Genomic DNA, 20,650 nt, shown 5'->3' with positions numbered 1-20,650 from the left:
TCTTTGATGATCCAAAGACAATGCTATGCACAGCTGCCCCAAGACGAAAACGATTATCCAGACAAAAAATAAATAACGATCATCTGCAGCGTTTTAAAAGTATAACTGTCTCTAAAGAAAACATTAGCAGGATCGCCAGTCTCAGTTTGCGTACTTAAATTTGCTGTTATAATGAGACAAAATTTGTGCGAAACCACAGACTGCCAAATGTTCTGATCAGTGGTTATTTTAAAAAGAATTTTAAGATGAACATGGCATAATGACTGCAGCTACCAAGAGGCACCACCTAGTACCCATGGATGACATGCATACTTTCAGATTAACAGAGCTTTCCAAATATGACAAACAGGGGAGAGATTTTCTAGCATCTAAACTGGTGCAAACACTGATAATATTAATGACCACTTCATATATTAATATATAAAATCATCAAGCACTGACTACACACACAAAGGGAGTTACGATTTGTGTCACAATATACTTGAAAATGTTATGTTGTGTGATAAAGATCGATTAATTGAATAACATTCGTGGGCCGGTTGACCAAAATGACACACTTTATTGAAACAAGGAAGAAATTTCAATGTTACAAGCACTCATTTCAATGTTACAAGCACTCATGACCCATGATATACTGTGTTATTTAATGGATCTTTTGAAAATGTGTATCAAAATATGAGTGTTCATTGTCAAAAAAAACTATTAATTTTTCACTTTCCTTTGTCTATAATAAAAATCATTCATCATTTCTATACCCTTAAAATCATTTATTGAGTACCAGAAGTGCTTGTTGAAAATGGCATGGCTCAGCATTACATAATTTGTGCTTACTAATTTATTTTGAACCAAATTCGTAAATTTACTAACAATTTCGAAAGGCCAGGAGAGCACAGCACCAGGATGAGTCCATTCTTGTATGGATTCATTTCAATTATGAAACAAATACATGTAAGGTTTAAAAACAATTTCAGTGGTTTGTAACACCCAGGTTATCTGTCATACAGAGCTGTCCTTTCAAAATGCATTTTGAAAATAGTTTTGTTCCCAGGTTTTGTGTCTCAGTGTATTGGCTTATTCACTGGTTAGTGGACATAGCGGTGTTTTTGAAAACATTGTGGAGAAAACTGCAAGGACTATATTGTTTTGGCTATGTACATTGTACTCCAATATCAGGGCAGTGTTGAAGTAATATAGTTTACGGGTTGCACAAATAAAGTCCTCAGTTTGTGTGAAATAGTTGATGTTGACTTGTCAAATGTTTGAAGGCCCTAATTTGACTTTGTTGATTCAACAACTCTTACATTATCTCAGGTATAGGAGAGTCTGTTGTAGATAGTAATGTTTGACTGTTCACTTGGAAGATAATACTGTGTAAAGGATTTGTGTTTTGATGGCAAATGGTTTATTTGTGTACTTTTACAATGTTTACATCAATAAAATATAAATCAGTTTACTAATCCCTGTTTCATACAGTTCAATAAACCTTGTTTTTGTAGAACAGGCCTTTGAGATAGTGTAATTCATGCCATTGAAAATGTATATTTACATCATTCAGGTGTGAACAAATACTTGATAGAGGGTTAGCTAAAGCAGTAAAAGTAGAATTCTAACATGACTTGACCAATGGTTAAAATGTATGCTGGTTAATGCTGGACTTTTAGACTCAATTGTGGGACATTGGGTCCACCTTGATAGTGCCAGTGGTCTTGTAGACCACCATACTGTATTAGCTCTTTTCCTGCCAGACAGTACCACTTCCCAAACTGACAAGTCAGTAAAACGCAGTACTGAGCCAAAACCATATGTATTGTCACGTATTTGGCTTGATATGTTATTGCAGTTCTAGTCTGCAAAAATCATGTTTACAACTTATGCATGTTTTCAAAAGCCTTCAAATCTATTTTCTGTTAAACTGAAATGCAAGGTATGTGTTATGCTTTACAAATTTCAACCAACTTGCCTTGATGGTGAAATATGAACGTTGCATGATTGCTTCCACAGCCTTCTGAAACTGCTGCTATCTACCTGTACTGTGTACTGTATGAGGACATTTGGAATCTGTGTCAGTGAGAAGTAGAAAGTTAAACCCTTTGAGCTCTATAATTTTCTCCCGCCAAAATTTTAGTGCAAAATTTTACCAATTTTTATGAATTTTTCTGTATTGTTTTCATAATTTTGGACCAAATGGACATCACATTTCATTGGCTACACTTTTCTCTCAAAATTTTGGCAAAAAATCTGAGAAAAATTGACAGGGGTTTATTTCATAAAGGGACAAAATAGACTGGTACTCAAAGTGTTAACACGGCAGTTTCCTGGGTGTGTTCTCTTGAACAGATAGCAATTAGAAGTAACAGATAAACACCAAACACTCCACAGAGACAACACCTTGTTTTTTAGCTATTACAGACTATAGTCTATAGAAGCTATTGGGATGGGTATCCGTCCAGCGTACGTCGTAAGTCTGTATGTATGTATGTCCGTTTGTGAGGTGTCCGTCCACTCAAATATCTTGAGAACCACAGTACTCATTGATTTGATATTTGATGTGTAGATGAAGAATATGATGTTGAGAAACTTTTTAATATTGTTGAAATGCAAATTGGCGCCAAAAAAGGCGTTTTTGGTAAAAAATCTTCTTCATAACCGCTGGGCAGACAGCTTTGTTATTTGATGTACAGGTCCCTAGGGATAACTCGACTTAGATTTGTTCAAATTGTGATGAAATATGCAAATCTGTATTTATAAGGAATGTTTTTGTCATTTTTGGTCAAAACTTTATTTCATCAATACCGCTTGTCTGACAGCTTTGATATTTGGTATACAGGTTCCTACAGATGAACTAAATATGATATATTGAATATATGATGAAATCTGCAATTTTGTATTTTTGGTGCAATTTTTGCCATTTTTGGTCAAAATGTGTTTTCTCAAAACTACTTGTCTGATGCCTTTGATATTTGGTATACAGGTTCCTAGGGGTTGTCTTAGTGTGATATATTGAAATTTGATGAAATCTTCAAATTTTGTATTTTTGGGTCAATTTTTGCCACTTTTTGGTCAAAATATTTGTTTCTCAAAAGTTGCTCTTCTGACAGCTTTGATATTTGGTATATAGGTTCCTAGGCTTTATCTTAATGTAATACATTGGAATTATGATGAAATCTTCAATTTTGTATTTTTGCAGCTAATTTGCCATTTTTTGTCAGGCTGTCCTGAAATGAGCTATCAAAGATATCCACCTTCATCAATACATGTGTCACAAAAAGTTATTCTCTACTTAACACAGCTGAGCTCTGTCGACTGTTGGGTTGCTTGTTTTTTCAAAACCGCTGGTCAGACAGCTTTAATATTTGGTTTACAGGTCACTAGGATGACCTTAGTGAGATAATTTCATACAGTCAGGAAATACTTAATTTTGTATCCATGTCTACAGTAGCTTCAGGGACTTTGGCTCTATGTTTTATCATCTTAATTCTGTGATGTATTCAGACCTTTCCAAACTGAGAGTAGATGTATGTTCAAAGGATTAACACCAAGTGTATTTGGATGGTTAACAGGCTAAACTAACTGTGTAACTGGACTTACTGAAAGGCTTAACTTTTTACCAAGTGGAATTCTGTAGAGTTTTGATGACATCTTCAAAATTACGAGATTTCAAATGAAAATCTGCCCATATTCACTGTGACTTCAGTATGGCTAAAGTATACATTCAAACATAGACTATTTATTCCTATTAATTAGATCAGAAGTGTAATTTAATGGAACTTGTTAGATAGTTTGATCTTCACATTTATCATAAATGCAGCATACTGCGAAGTAAACTCAGTCTGGTGGTTGCAAACTACTGTAATATCCCATGGGAATAAATGGCTAATCAAACAGCAGTCAATATCTTGTTAATTATCTAACACTACTTTTAGATATTTAAGTAACAAAATGAAACATGTTCTCAATAATGCAAAACTTGCACAAAATTCCAGACATCATAAATTGAGATTGTATCTGTTTGTTTGCTGATAATCAATTCTATTCAGAAGACAATACAGTGGATAGGGGATGATGTGATAGAACATGTCATGTCTGGCTGTGTACAATGTGATTCAAATGGTTCATGTCTTTGCTGCTATTTTACATGTAAACAAACACCCAAGTATGGCTTGTGACTGAAATTACTGTGTCATGTACAGTTGAGTGGCCACAGTTCCCATTACTTGTGTTAATGAAGTGACGTAAATACAGATCTGTATCAAGCATCAAACAGTAACCTGTATTTCAACAGTTACACCTATCATGACAGTTTGACATCTCCAAGGTACAACCACATAATTAATAACTGATTTGTAGACACAGCAGTGTTTGTAAACTCACTAGATGTTATTTGACATTTTGACAAACTGAACCCTGAGGTAAAACACTTCGTTTTGAACTCTCCCCTTCATTGTCAAGAAAATATTAACAATGAATGTCATCAGTTTCCTTTATTTTTAATGACTTATTGTTGATTGACATACGCTCTATCAGTGTGCTAAGGTACCTACATTTATTCCTTGCTTCTCACACATTTCCCATCCATTTCAAGAACACAGTGGTATGGTGAAATGTATCAATAAATGGTCCTTAAATTGGGGGCTGCAAAATAATGGCTCACCCATAAATATACACAAACGTCCAGTGACCTATTTCACATGTTTGTAACCTTGTTTGAGTTACAAGATGAGTTTTGGCCAACACTCCATAGAGTGATGTGTCTTGACTTGATGGTTTGTTGATGGCTGTCAATAAATAGCACTGCTCAAATGCACATTGGAGAATCACAGCTATGAAGGCAGGAAGTAGATGGGGTATTTTTAGTATTTCTGAAATAAAATGATTGATGTTAATGTAGAGGAGATAAGGTTCCTTGGTACCCGGTTACAGTGTTTCTAATCTTACCATGACAGTATACTATGATACAACGTGCCCACACGTCAGCCAGTTATCATATACAGACAAACCAGAAATCTGACACGTGTAGCTATACAAATGTCAAAATGATTCTCTGTTCATTTATTTTTTATTGCCAATCTAATTTTCATGTGTGTATTTGTTACCTTTTTCTATGGCGTACTGTGTTCATCATCAGCGTTAACAAATAACATAAACTAATTTCAGGAAAATGAGTAGTACACATACACACCATTGTTCTGCAGCAAGTGTAAGTCAAAGGTCAAAGCGGGATGGTGTCATCGTCACGCACTAAGTTACAGTGACTAAGGGATAACGAAGGTGTTCAACAGAAATGAAAATATTTCTACTTCTTGGTTGACTAAAAGACAAATTGTAATTGGATATCTTTAAGAACGTAGAGTATACAGCTATTTGCTTTGTTTTTTTTTATCATTTGTTGATCCAGTAGTAAGGTAATACTGGATAAAATTACTGGTAGTTTTGTCTGTCAAACTGGCAAGTTGTAGATTTGGAAAGCATAAACAGTGAAAGATTTAAAAGTATATTAACAGCTATATAGCTAATATTGCTTAGCATTCTTTTGTTTCCAGAAAATATGAAATTACTTGTTGAAAATCAAGGATCAGATCATAACATGGGTGACAATTGTCACAGTTGTCAAAATTTTAGAGTCTCATTTCACCTCACAAGGGCAAAAGACTTTTATCTTGTAATACATTAACACATATTTCTTGTCGATACCAGGAATGGTTGTTTTTGTCATCAGTTCTGTCAGTAGACAAGGTTTTTGACAATTCTTTCAATTTCTGATTTCTCCATGTCAACAATTCCAAAAGTGACAAAAAAAACTCGGGACATTGACTGCCTCGTCATGAAAGAAGAATCAGAAAATGTCATGCTGGTATTTTGAATTGATAAAATCTTTGCAATCAGGGAACGTACACTTGTTGTATTTTACAAACAGGATTTTTCATTGCATTAGCTCAACTTCACTATATGATATCAAGTAGAAACATTGTATGTTTGTTTGGTATTCGTTAGGCAATTCTCCAATAACAGTACACTGTGCTGTCCCTAATGTAAGCAGGTCAGTGTTGTGTCAGTGAGATAGCAAATACAAGACTCAGGTCATGAATAGTGGAAGTCATTTACTAATAAATCCACCTGACTTTAGGTAGATGTGTTTACAGAAAGTTCAATTTATGTAAAAAAATACCAAGGCTATTTCTGTATTTCAGGGACATTTACAAGTGTAAGGGTAGATGATATCAATGGTGAAGCTTATGATGATGGTACATATAGACACATGACCTTGCAATGGTAAAGCTCAGAATGGTAAATACATGACCTTTTAATACATGTATCATTTATGCAGAATATAGCCTACTGGGAATTGAATGTCGTCCAAAAGGTCACAGTTGGGTGATAGTTGCTGAAGAAGTGTTGATAATGAAAGCAGCCATGCTTGAATTATTGAATTGATGTAATATCATAATTCATATGCAGACTGTAGAGTTGTGATGTCTTTCAAAAATAAAAATCACTGACATTGTGTACAGTACCATAGGTTCATACCAAATTCCAAAATGGCTGCCTGGTATGATATAATCATACATCCAAGAGGAAAGCTGAATTTTGCTTTGCCGGAAGACTGGGCCATTTAGAAATTACAAATCTATTAATTCATGCTAATTCACAAATTATATCAACAGGATCATTGCATGACCTTCCCAGTTATATTGATTAATATTCTGAGCAAATCCATCAACAAGGTCTGATTTGAACATTCTTGTGAGCCTTATCTGTATTTCATGTCCAGAATGTTGTAGAAGTCCTCCAGCTGTTTCTACAAGGAGGCCAATGGTTAATGATATTATGGCCTTGTATGGCAATTCAATGGTTCACTAAGCGTATGCACATAATGCCAATGATATTTCTTGTTTTGAGTAATTATTCCAGTATAACAGCTATTCAAAAATTTGAGAATTCTCTTTGAAATATTAAAGTGACATGTAAAATTGTAAGAATAATCCAACACTGAAAAGGATTATCTGATGAAAGAAGAGAATATACATCAATATCAGTGGTTCACTTACCGAGAGTATACCCTGATAATGGTATAGGCTGCCAATGGAACAATATGGTTAGTCAGTATTTAGTGCTCATAAGTGCCTAATATACCCCATTTCTCGTGTCATTAAGGCAAATAAAATGAATAGCAGTATATTATTATTGCTTGTCTAATTCAAAACTGGGCATATCAGTGAAATAGGAAATGTTTTTAACAGTGTGTGAATTGAAACGAATGGTAGACAGGAACTGTTTTATTGACAGATTGTTGGTTTCATAAGGAAGTACATGTGCATGAAAATTGCTCAGTTTCATTCACCAAATTAGATTCTATTTCCGGGAAAAGAACAAATCTGTAGTTTACAATGCTGTTTGATAAAGGTTTGTTTCGCCAAAACTCTATCAAACTTTTGATTATTCACAGACATACCCGGTACATGTATACATACATGTATGTCGTGTACAACCCTGTTTAAAGTTCCAGTATATATAATAATTCTAGACCCTTGACTGCATACAACACATCATAAAATTCTTTATTAGGTGTGTAGTCAGCAAATCTATATTTATTACATTACATCCTTTTCGTTTGCAACTGTCGTAATATTTGAAATGTTGTAAATTATATTCATATCTGTTTGTCCGCAATGCCTTTTTATAGCAGTGTTCCCCCTAACAAAGCATACATAATATGGTATTATTGACAGCAAAGTGTCTAAGAAAACTTATTGAGTGGCATGTAAAGTTGTACATGCTCTTTAATTTATAAATGCCATCAATTTGATGGTATAATTTAATATTTTTGAAGTTAAAACATAAGTAGACTGAATTTGCCTCTCTACGAGTATTGTAAGGTCAGAATCTGATTTTGCTACAGACAGATGCTTGTAAAAGGTGCTGTCTGTTTACTGACAGCTGTCTGTAGCACAAACCCATACGTGAATCCAATGTACTGGTACCGGTAGATACAGTTTAAAATAAAGTTTGTTTGATCAGGGCTTTGCAGTAATGATGCCATATCAACTGATTTGGTACTATGAATAAAATATCAAAGATCACATGTGTGACACACATTAACATTGTCAGTGTACCATACAGTGTACACCAGCCTTACATGTACCAAGGTAAGCTGCAAAGTTAAGACAATTGTACACCCAAAATATTCCACATCAATGAACCACTAGTAGAAATCTTGGCAAGATATGCTTAAATGCAGTGTAAGTGTTTTGCATTAAAAAGTTTCTTCAAGAAATCAAATTGAAGTGAAAATCATAATATAATAGGATGCAGTTCAGACTAGAGAACGATCTTCAGCATTTACGGTAAATCCAAATGGAGATCATTGTCTAGTAGGATGTGGTTAAGGTTAGGGAAAGATCACAGACTGAGTGCTATATACTGGTAGTACATGTATCTAGGTTCTGAGGCATTAGATTTACCAGTATGTCTGACCTGTAACAACCGTGATTGTTCATCAGTAAATCCAGTATCTGTATGCATAGACCATGAACAAAAGAGATCCATTGTGCTCAAGTACCTTGAGACCAAGACCTTGTTGAACATCCATGAATAAGGATGAAATTACAGTCTTCAATGGTGCTTCACTTTGCCAAAGCTTTCAACAGATACATTACAGTAAATTCCTTGGCTATTAAAACCCCCAAATAATGTCTTTTTGTAAAAACAGTTTGCTACAAAGGCATGTTCCAATTCAGGTCATTGTTTTGTGTTTTGTGTATTTGTTGCCATGGAAACTTATCTCTGACACTTTAATTGTCTTCATTATATTAACTGTTTTACCATCACAGTTTGGTCATGCACCAATTGTGTAGGTTTATTGTGTACAACCAAGGTGAGAGTGTGAAAAGGGAGGGGTGCAGATAGGGGTATACGTACATATGATGTACATTAACTGGTATACCATACAGTGAACTGTCTTTGATGATCTAAGGTTCATCATGTTTGCTGCACTACAGAGTACTAGTAACTTGCCATGTTGTGTTGCACTGCTAATACTTTAGAGTCAGTAAATTGGTATTGCCCGAGTTGACACCGCTAGTCAATGACCTCAGTGTGCCATGGCTACTCCTGTACAAATCACATTCAAGACAACATTCTAATAAATGCTGTTTTGAATGTAAAGTGTATTTGATGTGGTGGTGCAGGTGCCAATCAAAAACAGAAGTGTTGAAGGTATGGTGTTCTTGATTATGACAACATGAAATAACCTTTCAAGGCAAAATCTATTTTCAATACCAGCATGTGTGCGCCAATCTATCAGTATTTGTGATGTCAATGTCTTGGTGTATCAACTCTTCAAAGAATATATTAATTTGTTTTCTCATTGCATTTACATGATCGCCATGCGATATGGATGAAAACAACCCACTCTCCTTCATCACAGTAATTGAATGATGGTGATCCATACTGAAAATGATAGAAAGCATCAACTTTAGACTACAAATGAATGCAGGCAAAAACTTGATACATGTCATACGTATGATTCTGTCAATGGCCGCAGTGGTCGGTTGGAATCTCAGAAATGTGGTACAGTGGTATGTATGCAGGCTGATGGATGAATGTGATTTCAATACAGGAATGTACATGTAGCTTCCTCACACAGTCTATGATATCAATGAAATATCGGCTTATTCAAGCTGTGAGTAGGCATTGATTGAGCTGCATTCAAGTGAAAAATTTATTTTCTATTATCCTGGAAATATTATTAACAGTGCAAATAAATTGGAATTCAATTTTTGCCTGACCTCGGTTGATAATGTTCACAGTTTGCGTGGTACATGACGTGTTCTTCGTCTCTGATGAGAAATTCCTGAATTGCCCAGTTTTGATGTTATGTTAGGATGGCAACCCTGTGTGTTATTTGCTTTTATGTAGAAATGGAGATCTTATTAGGGTGGATTCATTACTCACTATATATGCTGGCATCTCGATCACTGGGTTTGAGTTGTGATTTATACTTATAGTCAACTGTCTTTACATAAAGTGTCCCAGGGACACTTAAGATGGCAGTAAAATTTTTCAGAGTACACTATCACCCTGCCTGTATTCAAGATGGCATTACTGAGTTATGTTACTAGTAGTGTGCTTTCAACCTCTGGTAGTTGTCACAGTTTTTATGCACATACATATACACTATACAGTGCTTCAGATAGAGAATTTTCATCAAATGATGACATTGAATACTACACATGTACATGCAGATCCATTGATACCACGAAAGTAATGTGGCACGTAGAGTTCGAATATCTCTATGTCAGTAGTTGGAGACCAGTCAGTTGATGGTTACCATATTCCATACTCAGATGTTATTGTATCACAATAAAGTTTAGTTTATTCAGTCGTAACATTATCAAAGTTTTGATTACTTTTCATTCATGACTATTAACCCTTTGCACCCTGACCCCCTGATACTCTATGACGTCATCGGACATTTATGTCCGAGCCAGGTTCAAAGGGTTAAACTTGAACAGGAATATCATAATTATAGGCCAAACATGGGACTATGTGCCAGGGGATAGGTGACCTTTTGCTGGATATAAAGATGGCAAATAGTCTCCTGCCTTGAGGGTACATGTACATAGTCCCTTGTTTTGGCTATGATGTTTTTACTACATGCCTCTTTTACATACATTTTACTTTAAATTTTTGGGTTTAAATTCAAATGACAATCAGATGTTTTTTTACATGGTAAGTGAAAGTGAATGATTTTCATCATTGAATGGTGCATCGCTGTAATGTGTTTATCAATTTTGTAATGCATAGTTTTGTAAAAACAGTATTTCCCATGAAAAACATGTAATTTGATCATTTTAAATCCCAAAGTTGCCTAATTGAAAATAAATCCTGTTCACTTTCATCCAAATGATGGCTATGCAGCATGCGACATCATCAACATGTTACCATGGAATCCTATGGAGCATGCCACGTTCAATATATATGAGGCATCAGGGAGGCATGTAACAGTTTATTTCTCATTGTACTTTAATGTTTTATGTCTTTAAACGTTTTCATCAGCAGTCTAATGACCTTATACAGAGAGATCTTACATGTATAGATCATCAAAGCTTGACAGTTGACAATGGTATACACACATCAATATAAAGATATTTTGGTCATGTTGCACTAATTCTGTTAGCAAAACTATAAAAAGTATTTAAAGAGCCCTAACTATATCTTTAGATTATATTTTTGTCTTTAATGTCAACTACCCAAAGCGTATATAGAGATACACAAATAGGTTATAGCTACTGGCCCTCTAATTGGGTTTCAGTGTTTTTGCCAAGGGCGGTAAACAGGTAAATTTTACCAGGGTTCCCCTGTCATTTTCACCAGACTTCCCCTTGGTATATCAGAACAATCAGATTTAGGGACAGCAGAAATGTTACCAGGGTTCCCAAATCATTTAACATTCCAGAACCTTAGCAGAAACAATTGGTTTGTTGATGTAATATGTTTGAATGTATTTTGGTGTAAGTTCACACCATCTGACATGTCTAAATTTATTAATTTACATTGGGCAATATTGTTTGTAAAATTAAATTACTGCATATGCCCCCGTGGTTATATTTGTTTTTAATATCTGTGATTTTTAGGAGGAAAATATCTTTGGGCTTTCTTATCTCGTAATCTTTAAGGCCTATATATTCAGTAGTGAACCACAATTATTTTTATTTATGAATGCTGTATACATGTACCAGCTGTTTGCGTTCCAGGATGCTCTTATTTTAGTGTAAATTTTAGTTAAAGAAGTTTCAGAAATGCCAGAAATTCTAGTCTTTCATTGTAGTGATTCACCATTCATTGTACGGTACAGGGACCCAAGTCATGTTGATACAGTATTGTTTGTATGGTAGAAATATGATTGACCCCGTGCATTCACCTGTAATGCTAGGCAATGTTTATGGAAAGGTCAACACAGGAAGTCTTCCATGATCTACTTCATTATACCAGTATACCCTCAGATAAACAGCTTGGTTGCCTGTTGATAGGCAACGCAGTCTGTCATTTAAACAGAACTTGTTCCAAGAGTTCATTCCTTCAAATAGCTGTATCTACTTATATTTGTTTATTTTGTGTTTTAATATCTCTGAAAGTTTCTTAGCACAATTGATATTTCAAAATTGGTTCTTGTAGACTTTAAGTAATTACTGTGATTTGGTTTAACTTCTCATATGCAATTGCAACATTTAATATATTCACATTGTACGTGATAATCCAGACCAGTTATGTCCATCTAATGCAAACAATTAAGTGTGTGAATTGAATAGAATTTTTATGATAATGCACAATAAAATATTGCAAGTATGCAATTGCATCTGAATCATGTTAAAATACCTTAATAATAAATTATGCTCCCAGTTTAGACAATACGGTACACCAGCTAATTTCCATGCCATCTAAGCCCTTTTTCAGCCATTATAGGTTTTACTGCAACAGATGGTTTTGTCAAAATAATATTTTTTGACATCTGGGGATCATATTACTGAAGTGTTCTATAATTGTACCAGTATTAGGATCCAGTTAAATCTGAGCTCTCTGGTTATAGTAGTACCAAGGTCACATCAGTGTATGGTGGTTATGGGTATGTTGTAGGCAATTTAAAGAAGATATATTTATCCATATCATGCTAGTCATCTCGATGTCTGGCATGTTGAGTGTTTCACAGCTGTCTCATTCATTATGACGTTTACCTCTGGTCTACAAATTTGTCGCCAACATCCACAAAAATGCTTGAGTTTTTGAACTGTTATGTGTCAATTATTTTGAACAGCTGATAAAGCTGCTCATACATTTTAATTTATTTCAGACAAACCAGAAAAGCTTGTTACATGGGAAAGCTTGTCGAATCAAACATTAATTTTATACATTCTACTTGCAGGGAGTATGAACAGTAGAAGTAAGAGCTGATGTGTGGCCTGGAGAGAGATGGCCGACTGGAGCAGAGCAAGTAGTTTCAACAGGCTAACCGAAATGACAACACCGAATAGACTCAGTAATGGGTTTCCTATGCAATACATCCTCCCATCAGACAAATCACCAAGCATGCTAGCTAGTGAAAGACCAGGACTGCAGTTTACACCGTCACCACAGCCGCTGCAGTCGAAACTACTCCCAGAAAAGTTACTTCAGCCGGTATTTTGTACAAGGGATAATGTAGACCAGTGTATCGCATTTCTTGATCAGGTATTATTTTCAGATTTATCTCTGACTGCTCACATCATGAGTAAAATGTTCAACTGTATGTGACCTCATTATAAATTCCAAAATAGATCTTAGCTCTTTGGTTTGGGTTAACATGAACAGTACCGGTATGCAAGACAGCTTCCCATCAAATATGAACTGGTATTGTATTTCTTTCATCAATGTAATCCCTCATGACAGGACCTAGCTCATGAACCTTTCTTCTATGATTTCAATTCACTTCAGTTGTATTTTCATGATGGGAATTTTGATTTCTTGTTGAAAAAATGACTATTTTGGCAAAAGAAAAGCATCATCTACAAAGTATCAGTTGTAAGAAATTTTGTCAGCATTGAAACAGATAAAGAAAAACGGTTACTGGAAGTCTAAACATCACAGCTTTTGTATGATTAGTTTGAAGGCAATTTCCAGAAAGAAGTTGTCATTGTCAGCCTACTTATCACTTGACACAAAAAGACAATACAAAACATCCATCTACCGTATAGCTTAGTCTGTAACGCAAGGTTTGGGTTCATTCTAAGGTCATGTCAAGTAATATGTACACAAGTGAGCATAGTGTAAATTGATAATTGTCGTACTAGAATGTAGTTCATGTAGTTTATCCACCAGTTACTCTGATGAACATGACATACTGCAGTCAATCTACATCAAAAGACTATTAGAAAAGTTTCAGAGGTCAGTCATGTGACAGAAATCTCATTCGTTGGCACAACATTCGGCTCATTGACTTTGTTTAAATACCGGCATCACTTTAAACCGTACTACACGTGTTTTAACTTCTACCGTAGGCAGTGATGGTGTCATGGCCATCTGAATCAAATAGTGAAACCTTTAATTCAAGGTTGCTTGCATTTCTTGCAGTCACACCTCTGTAGTTTGTACCAAATTTTCTTTACAAAATAACTAATTATGTAGCAGTATGAGGCATATAAATGCATATGAAGACTACAATGACATCATAATGACTGAAGCTGAGTACACTGACTTACTGATAGTTCATTCTTTTCTTTCTACCTTTTTGTCAACAGGAATTAGTAGTGCTAGGCTTTCCGCCATTGTACACTGCAACTCAGAGCGACAAGGGACCAGCAGAAACCTTTGACATTGTCAGACTTATTAACTGTACATTTGAATTGTTGCAAACACATCAGAAGAGTATGAGATTACAAGAAGAGTATGAAAATAGGTGAGAACAGATAGAATGTAATCAGTATGGGATGTTTTGTCGTGTGGCTTGTACAAAACAGTCAGTAATGCAATCAGTATGGGATGTTTTGTCGTGTGGCTTGTAAAAAACAGTCAGTTATGCAATCAGTATGGGATGTTTTGTCGTGTGGCTTGTACAAAACAGTAATGCAATCAGTATGGGATGTTTTGTCGTGTGGCTTGTACAAAACAGTCAGTAATGTAATCAGTATGGGATGTTTTGTCGTGTGGCTTGTACAAAACAGTCAGTAATGCAATCAGTATGGGATGTTTTGTCATGTGGCTTGTACAAAACAGTCAGTAATGCAATCAGTATGGGATGTTTTGTCGTGTGGCTTGTACAAAACAGTAATGCAATCAGTATGGGATGTTTTGTCGTGTGGCTTGTACAAAACAGTCAGTAATGTAATCAGTATGGGATGTTTTGTCGTGTGGCTTGTACAAAACAGTCAGTAATGCAATCAGTATGGGATGTTTTGTCGTGTGGCTTGTACAAAACAGTCAGTAATGCAATCAGTATGGGATGTTTTGTCATGTGGCTTGTACAAAACAGTCAGTAATGCAATCAGTATGGGATGTTTATCCTATGGGTTGTACAAATCCTGTCACATGTACTGAGCAAAATAGAACAAAGTTCTGAATTTTTGACTGTGCTCATGGAGTACCATACACTTAATGATTCTAATTATAATGTAGTGGGTTGATTATAAAAAAAACATACTGCTAAAATTATTGTCCTTATGGTTTATATGTAAGCAAAAACAAGATATTACAATGTGAAGTATGCAGTGTCGGGTTTCTGTTGACTGTATGATATTGTCAAAGTTGAAATGAGCGTAGCGAGTTTTGACAAGATTCAGCAACTCTAAATGTGCCCGCAAACACATTTTAGCATGAGATAGCCAATTATGCCTATAATGCCTATAATTGTAATTGAAATGAATGTTGTACTTTGAAATGACAAATATACAAACTGTATATGCTCTTGCCATGACACAACAGTAAAGTTGATGACAATTTCTTGAAATGACATGATCACGTTTACATGTTATACCCATAATAATACAGTGTTGTCAATCGGGTTTGAACTCACAACGTACGTACAGTACCCAGTCACCTAGCAGAGAAGCCACAGACAAAACTGTTCGGCCAAATCCCCAATCTCAAAAACATTTGATCAATAAATGAGCTAAGTTGTTACAATTTTTCTGACTGCGACCCCTCCACACGCTCACTATCACAAATTGCACACACACTTTATCAAAGCAAAGCAATGAATACATCGCTTAAACTGGGTGAAAGACAGCCTCGGGACAATTCTGTCCACCGGCGGAGCTTTCAACCCAGAGTAGAAAATACGTTGGTTTCAATCAGCTTCAAACTCACAACGTACGGTACCCAGTCACCTAGTAAAGAAGCCACAGACAAAACCACTTGGCCAAATCCCCAATCTCAAAAAAATTGGTTCAATAACAGAGCTAAGTTGACTGCGACCCCTTCGCACGCTGTAGAGTTTGTGAAGCGCTCACTCACAATCACACTGACAGCCCCTTCCCCAGGACTGACAGCCCCCCGCCACCCAGGACTGACAGCCCTTCCACCCAGTAGAATATGATATATCATCCATCAAATGAACCGAAACAAAGATGTCTCTACAGGTACCTTACAATGTTAAACTTTCACCTTAGCCCATCATTTTGATGATGATGACACCATTCAGGGTAAAAACTGGTGCTTCAGTCTTTTGTCAGCTCAAATTGCTCATTTTTATCAATTAATAAATCTCTGAAATAGGTTGCATAGATTGTGTTTTAGTATAGCCTATAGGAGAGATGTATTTAGTTTGCACAACTAGCAAATCATAGCATCTGTACAAAACTGACAATTCTGTGGAAATTAGGCTTCTGCTTAAAATGGCTCAGACTGTTTTGATACGTGGCATAAAATTCAAACAGTGCAAAATCTTTATATAATGCCATCGTTGGACATTTTTTCAATATGTACACATTTCACTGACACGACAGGAACAAGTTACTTGAGTACACCTTTCAAATACATAAATTTGTAATATCGTCTACCGACCTTGCACCGGCATGATAAAATATATTCAGCTAACTCTCCTTGCAGGGTAGTCAGAGATTCGGCTCAAATCCAAGCAGGGTAGGCATAAAAAGGTAGTTCAAATAATTTACAGACTGTGTTGACAGATTGAAGTTATTGCAGCTTTATAAAAGAGGTGCAGTTTGTTTACATTGCCAGAACAATGGTGTGTAGTGTATAAGAAGTAGTCTAAGGGTGTCTTTATATAGTGCTGTTTGTTTCTTCAGGTTGTCACTGGCCCATAACATGATGCAATGTATCTTTAGAACATTCTTATAAGGTCATGGGGTTATCCTCACAAGTATGGTCAGCATTTAAAATATCCATTTGTAATGTTTATTAGCACACTACAAAGGTAAACCACAACTCAGACTGAAAAGACATATAATGCCAAATAATTCTAACAAAACATTGCCATTGTAAACAAAGGTTAAGTTCCTTCAAAGGCTTTTCATCCACCACAACAAAGCCAGTAATCTTATTTCCAATATAGAACTGGATCTGAAAACACCCAGGTAAATTAATTTTAAGGCAGTGTTTAGGTATGACGTCTACACACAAATATTTACTTCCGTAAAATATTTTATATTACTAAAGTATGTTGTGTGTCTATTGTGACAGTGTCCTGCCAAACCATATCATCTCACTTCTCAATTAATTATGGATTACTTTGCAATTATTTTGCCTTCTCAGTGATTAATATTTGTGTTGCCATGTCTCTGTGAGAATAAAGTCAGAGATTCCTTGCCTTGTCAATAGAATGCTAGACTCTATATGACTGTAGTGTATAGAAACCTGACAGAACGGTAGAGTCATACTGTTGCAAACCCTCTAATCTGCTTGTAAATTCATTAATGACAGGTAGACAATAGATCAGGCAGGAACCAGACTATTTGCATTGATTATTTATCAAGGACTTTCAGAGTTTGACATCAGTGCAATCACAATGGCAAGTGGAAGGCAAGGGGGGGGGGGAGGCGTTGGTTTCCAATATTCTTATGTCCAGGTACAATTGAATCAAAATTGAAAGTGGGAGGGGAGGCAGGGGTGGGGATGGTGTTCTTCCAATATTCTAATTTATATGTAGAATGGAATTGCAATGGCAAGTGGGAGGGAGAGGGAGTTTCTAATGTGGAATGGAATGGCAATGGCCAATGTGAGGCAGAGGTACATGTATATTGTATGTATGACAGTCAAGACCTTGTATAATGCAATCATTTGAAATTAAACCCAAGATAAAATGACATTGCATTTCGGACAACCTTCAAGTTTCATTTAGAGTTAATATTTCATGTGTCCAATGCTCACCATATATTCTAAATACATGGCTTATTTTTAACGTTAGCTGGTAAATTCCACTGACCGTTATATAGTTTTGTGGCGTTGAACTTCAATGAGATTACAGTTATCCCACAGGGATGTGTTCAACAAGGTTCAACATTGCCAGAAAAGGATTTGAAGAAATAATTTACTGAATCTATCTGATGGTATTGCTTTGTGATATGATTAACTCTGAGTGTTGCTTTTGCTCTCGGTAAATCTTCTGAAATACCAGTATATAGTCCGTGTTTATCTTGCACACATGTAGAATAAAAGAAGAATATCTGATGAGTACCGGCCAAGAATATCTAGGCTTTCGAATTCTATGGTATCCTTGTTATGGAATGAATTACATACATGTAAAGCTGACATGCTTTTTATCTTGACCTCATAAGCATAGGCACAAAGCACCAGGAGTCACGCCCTCCAGGCTTTGTTAAGTTCTAAGTTGATTAGCAAACTGTTTAAGTGAGAATGCAACAAATACGGTGCAATTTGTTATTCACTTGTGAAGTAGCAACAACAATAGACTGCAGTCAATTTGGTTCAGACAGTCCGTTTTATGGTCAATTAAGTTACCAAATTTATTACATGAGTAAAGCTGATGACCTTAATGTCATGAACTGTACTGGTTTTCAGCAGTGAAGAGTTATTGTCTCAAGCATTCAGAGACTGGTCAGTGAATAACTGGCCTCCTTGTAAGTCTTACAGCGTTATAGTCAGATCAACAGTGTTTGTAATGAGATGGACAGAAAAGAGAATAAAAAGTTGCTTGTCATAACATATTGACATGAAGTTTATGAAACAGACTATGCTGATTTGTGTCTATGCTTTGTTATCAAATTAGTAATTACACGAGTATCATACAGTGATTTTCAGTTTTTTGTTTTGAAAAAACTTCCCATTGCCATGGTATCATGTGTATGATAAGCATTCCTTTAAAATCTTCTCACCTCCACTGCAGACACGTACATTGTAGATCAAGTCACCCTACTCCAATGGGAGTATACCAGTGTTATAAGGGCGTAATTCAAATTATTCAGATTTATCGTTTTTGTTACCGTTCTCCTTGTAGGCAACACCGTAATTATAGTGACATGGATCACCTTCAAGCAAACCAAACCAGATTGAAAGAAGAAATTGAACAGGGCCAAAGAGACATTGCTGCACTCTGTGAGAAGGAAAGACAGTTAAAAAACAAAAATAAATCTTTGTTAAATAAAGTCAAAACTGAAAAGGAGGAACTGAGAAAACTTGAAGGCGTTTTGAAACAAAGAGACTCTCATTTTAAACATGAAATTAAGAAGAAGGAAAGAGAAATAAACAAACTGAAGGAGAGAGTTCATCAGCTGTTGACAGATAAAACACAAGAAAGAAGAATAGGTATGTGTTGAGTTTTCAGTGGCAAAATAAGTAATATTCTTGGTTTTTTAAGAAAGTATACCTTTGTTTGCGTGCCATACTGTTCAGTCACACTTCACATGCCATATGTACAGCCACACTTCATATGCTGTACTATACAGTCATACCTACCTACCATACTCTACAGTCACACTTCACATGCCATACTGTACAGTCACACTTCACATAACATACTGTACAGTCACACTTCACATGCCATACTGTACAGTCACACTTCACATGCCATACTGTACAGTCACACTTCACATGCCATACTGTACAGTCACACTTCACATAACATACAGTCACACTTCACATACTATACTGTACAGTCACACTTTACAAGCCATACTGTACAGTCACACATCACATGCCATACTTTACAGTCACACTTTATATACCATACCGTACGGTCACACTTCACGTGCCATATGTACAGCCACACTTCATATGCTGTACTATACAGTCACACTTCACATACTATACTGTACAGTCACACTTCACATGTTATACTAGTACTGTACAGGCATACTTCACATAACATACTGTACAGTCACACTGCACATGCCATACTGTACAGTCACCTTCACATAACATACAGTCACACTTCACATACATAATGTACAGTCACACACCCTACAAGCCATACTGTACAGTCACACTTCATATGCCATACAGTCACACTTTATATGCCATGCTTTACAGTCACACTTTATATGCCATATGTACAGCCACTTCATATGCTGTACTATACAGTCACACTTCACATACTATACTGTACAGTCACACTTCACATGCCATACTAGTACTGTAAAGGCATACTTCACATAACATACTGTACAGTCACACTTCACATGCCATACTGTACAGTCACACTTCACATAACATACTGTCACACTTCACATACATACTGTACAGTCACACTTTACAAGCCATACTGTACAGTCACACTTTATATGCCATACAGTCACACTTTACATGCCATACAGTACAGTCACACTTCACATGCCATACTGTACGGTTACACCTCACATGCCATACTGTATGGTCACATCACTTCACAAGCCTTTACAGTCACAAGTTGTTCTCTGATGTTCTGTGCTACATTAATTTCAAAAACTAAGATGTGCAATTTACTACACAACACATAACATCATTCAATAAAAATGAGAATATGAAATGATCATACTTCCCTTGTCAGCTGACTGCTTTGTGTTGTGTACATACTGGTATGTACAGTACCGGTATGTATCCGTGTAAATAGTTTACTTCTGTTCAACGTTTCTAACATTCTAACATTTAATTTTAATCTGCAAAGTTTTCCTTGCAATGTGTTCCTTGTTTTAACCATGCACCCCTACAACTTTTTATACACTTTCAT

The 20,650-nt window shown here is 35.8% G+C and overlaps 1 protein-coding gene across 2 annotated transcripts in view; it reads left to right on the top strand.

The window, feature by feature from the left end:
• The window catches only part of LOC139138125 (afadin- and alpha-actinin-binding protein A-like), a 45,539-nt gene that overhangs the window by 6,230 nt on the left and 18,659 nt on the right, over positions 1-20,650 (top strand). For both annotated transcript variants that reach the window (XM_070706352.1, XM_070706353.1), the window contains 3 exons: positions 12,920-13,224; positions 14,271-14,428; positions 18,944-19,251. In XM_070706352.1, the coding sequence (XP_070562453.1) occupies positions 12,967-13,224; positions 14,271-14,428; positions 18,944-19,251 (724 nt within the window). In that variant the 5' untranslated portion in view covers positions 12,920-12,966. The remainder of the gene's footprint in view (positions 1-12,919; positions 13,225-14,270; positions 14,429-18,943; positions 19,252-20,650) is intronic.

Source organism: Ptychodera flava, chromosome 8, assembly GCF_041260155.1.
Source record: "Ptychodera flava strain L36383 chromosome 8, AS_Pfla_20210202, whole genome shotgun sequence".
Lineage (NCBI taxonomy): Eukaryota > Metazoa > Hemichordata > Enteropneusta > Ptychoderidae > Ptychodera > Ptychodera flava.
The sequence above is the reverse complement of the archived record's forward strand: the minus strand, read 5'-3'. Positions and strand labels throughout refer to the sequence as shown.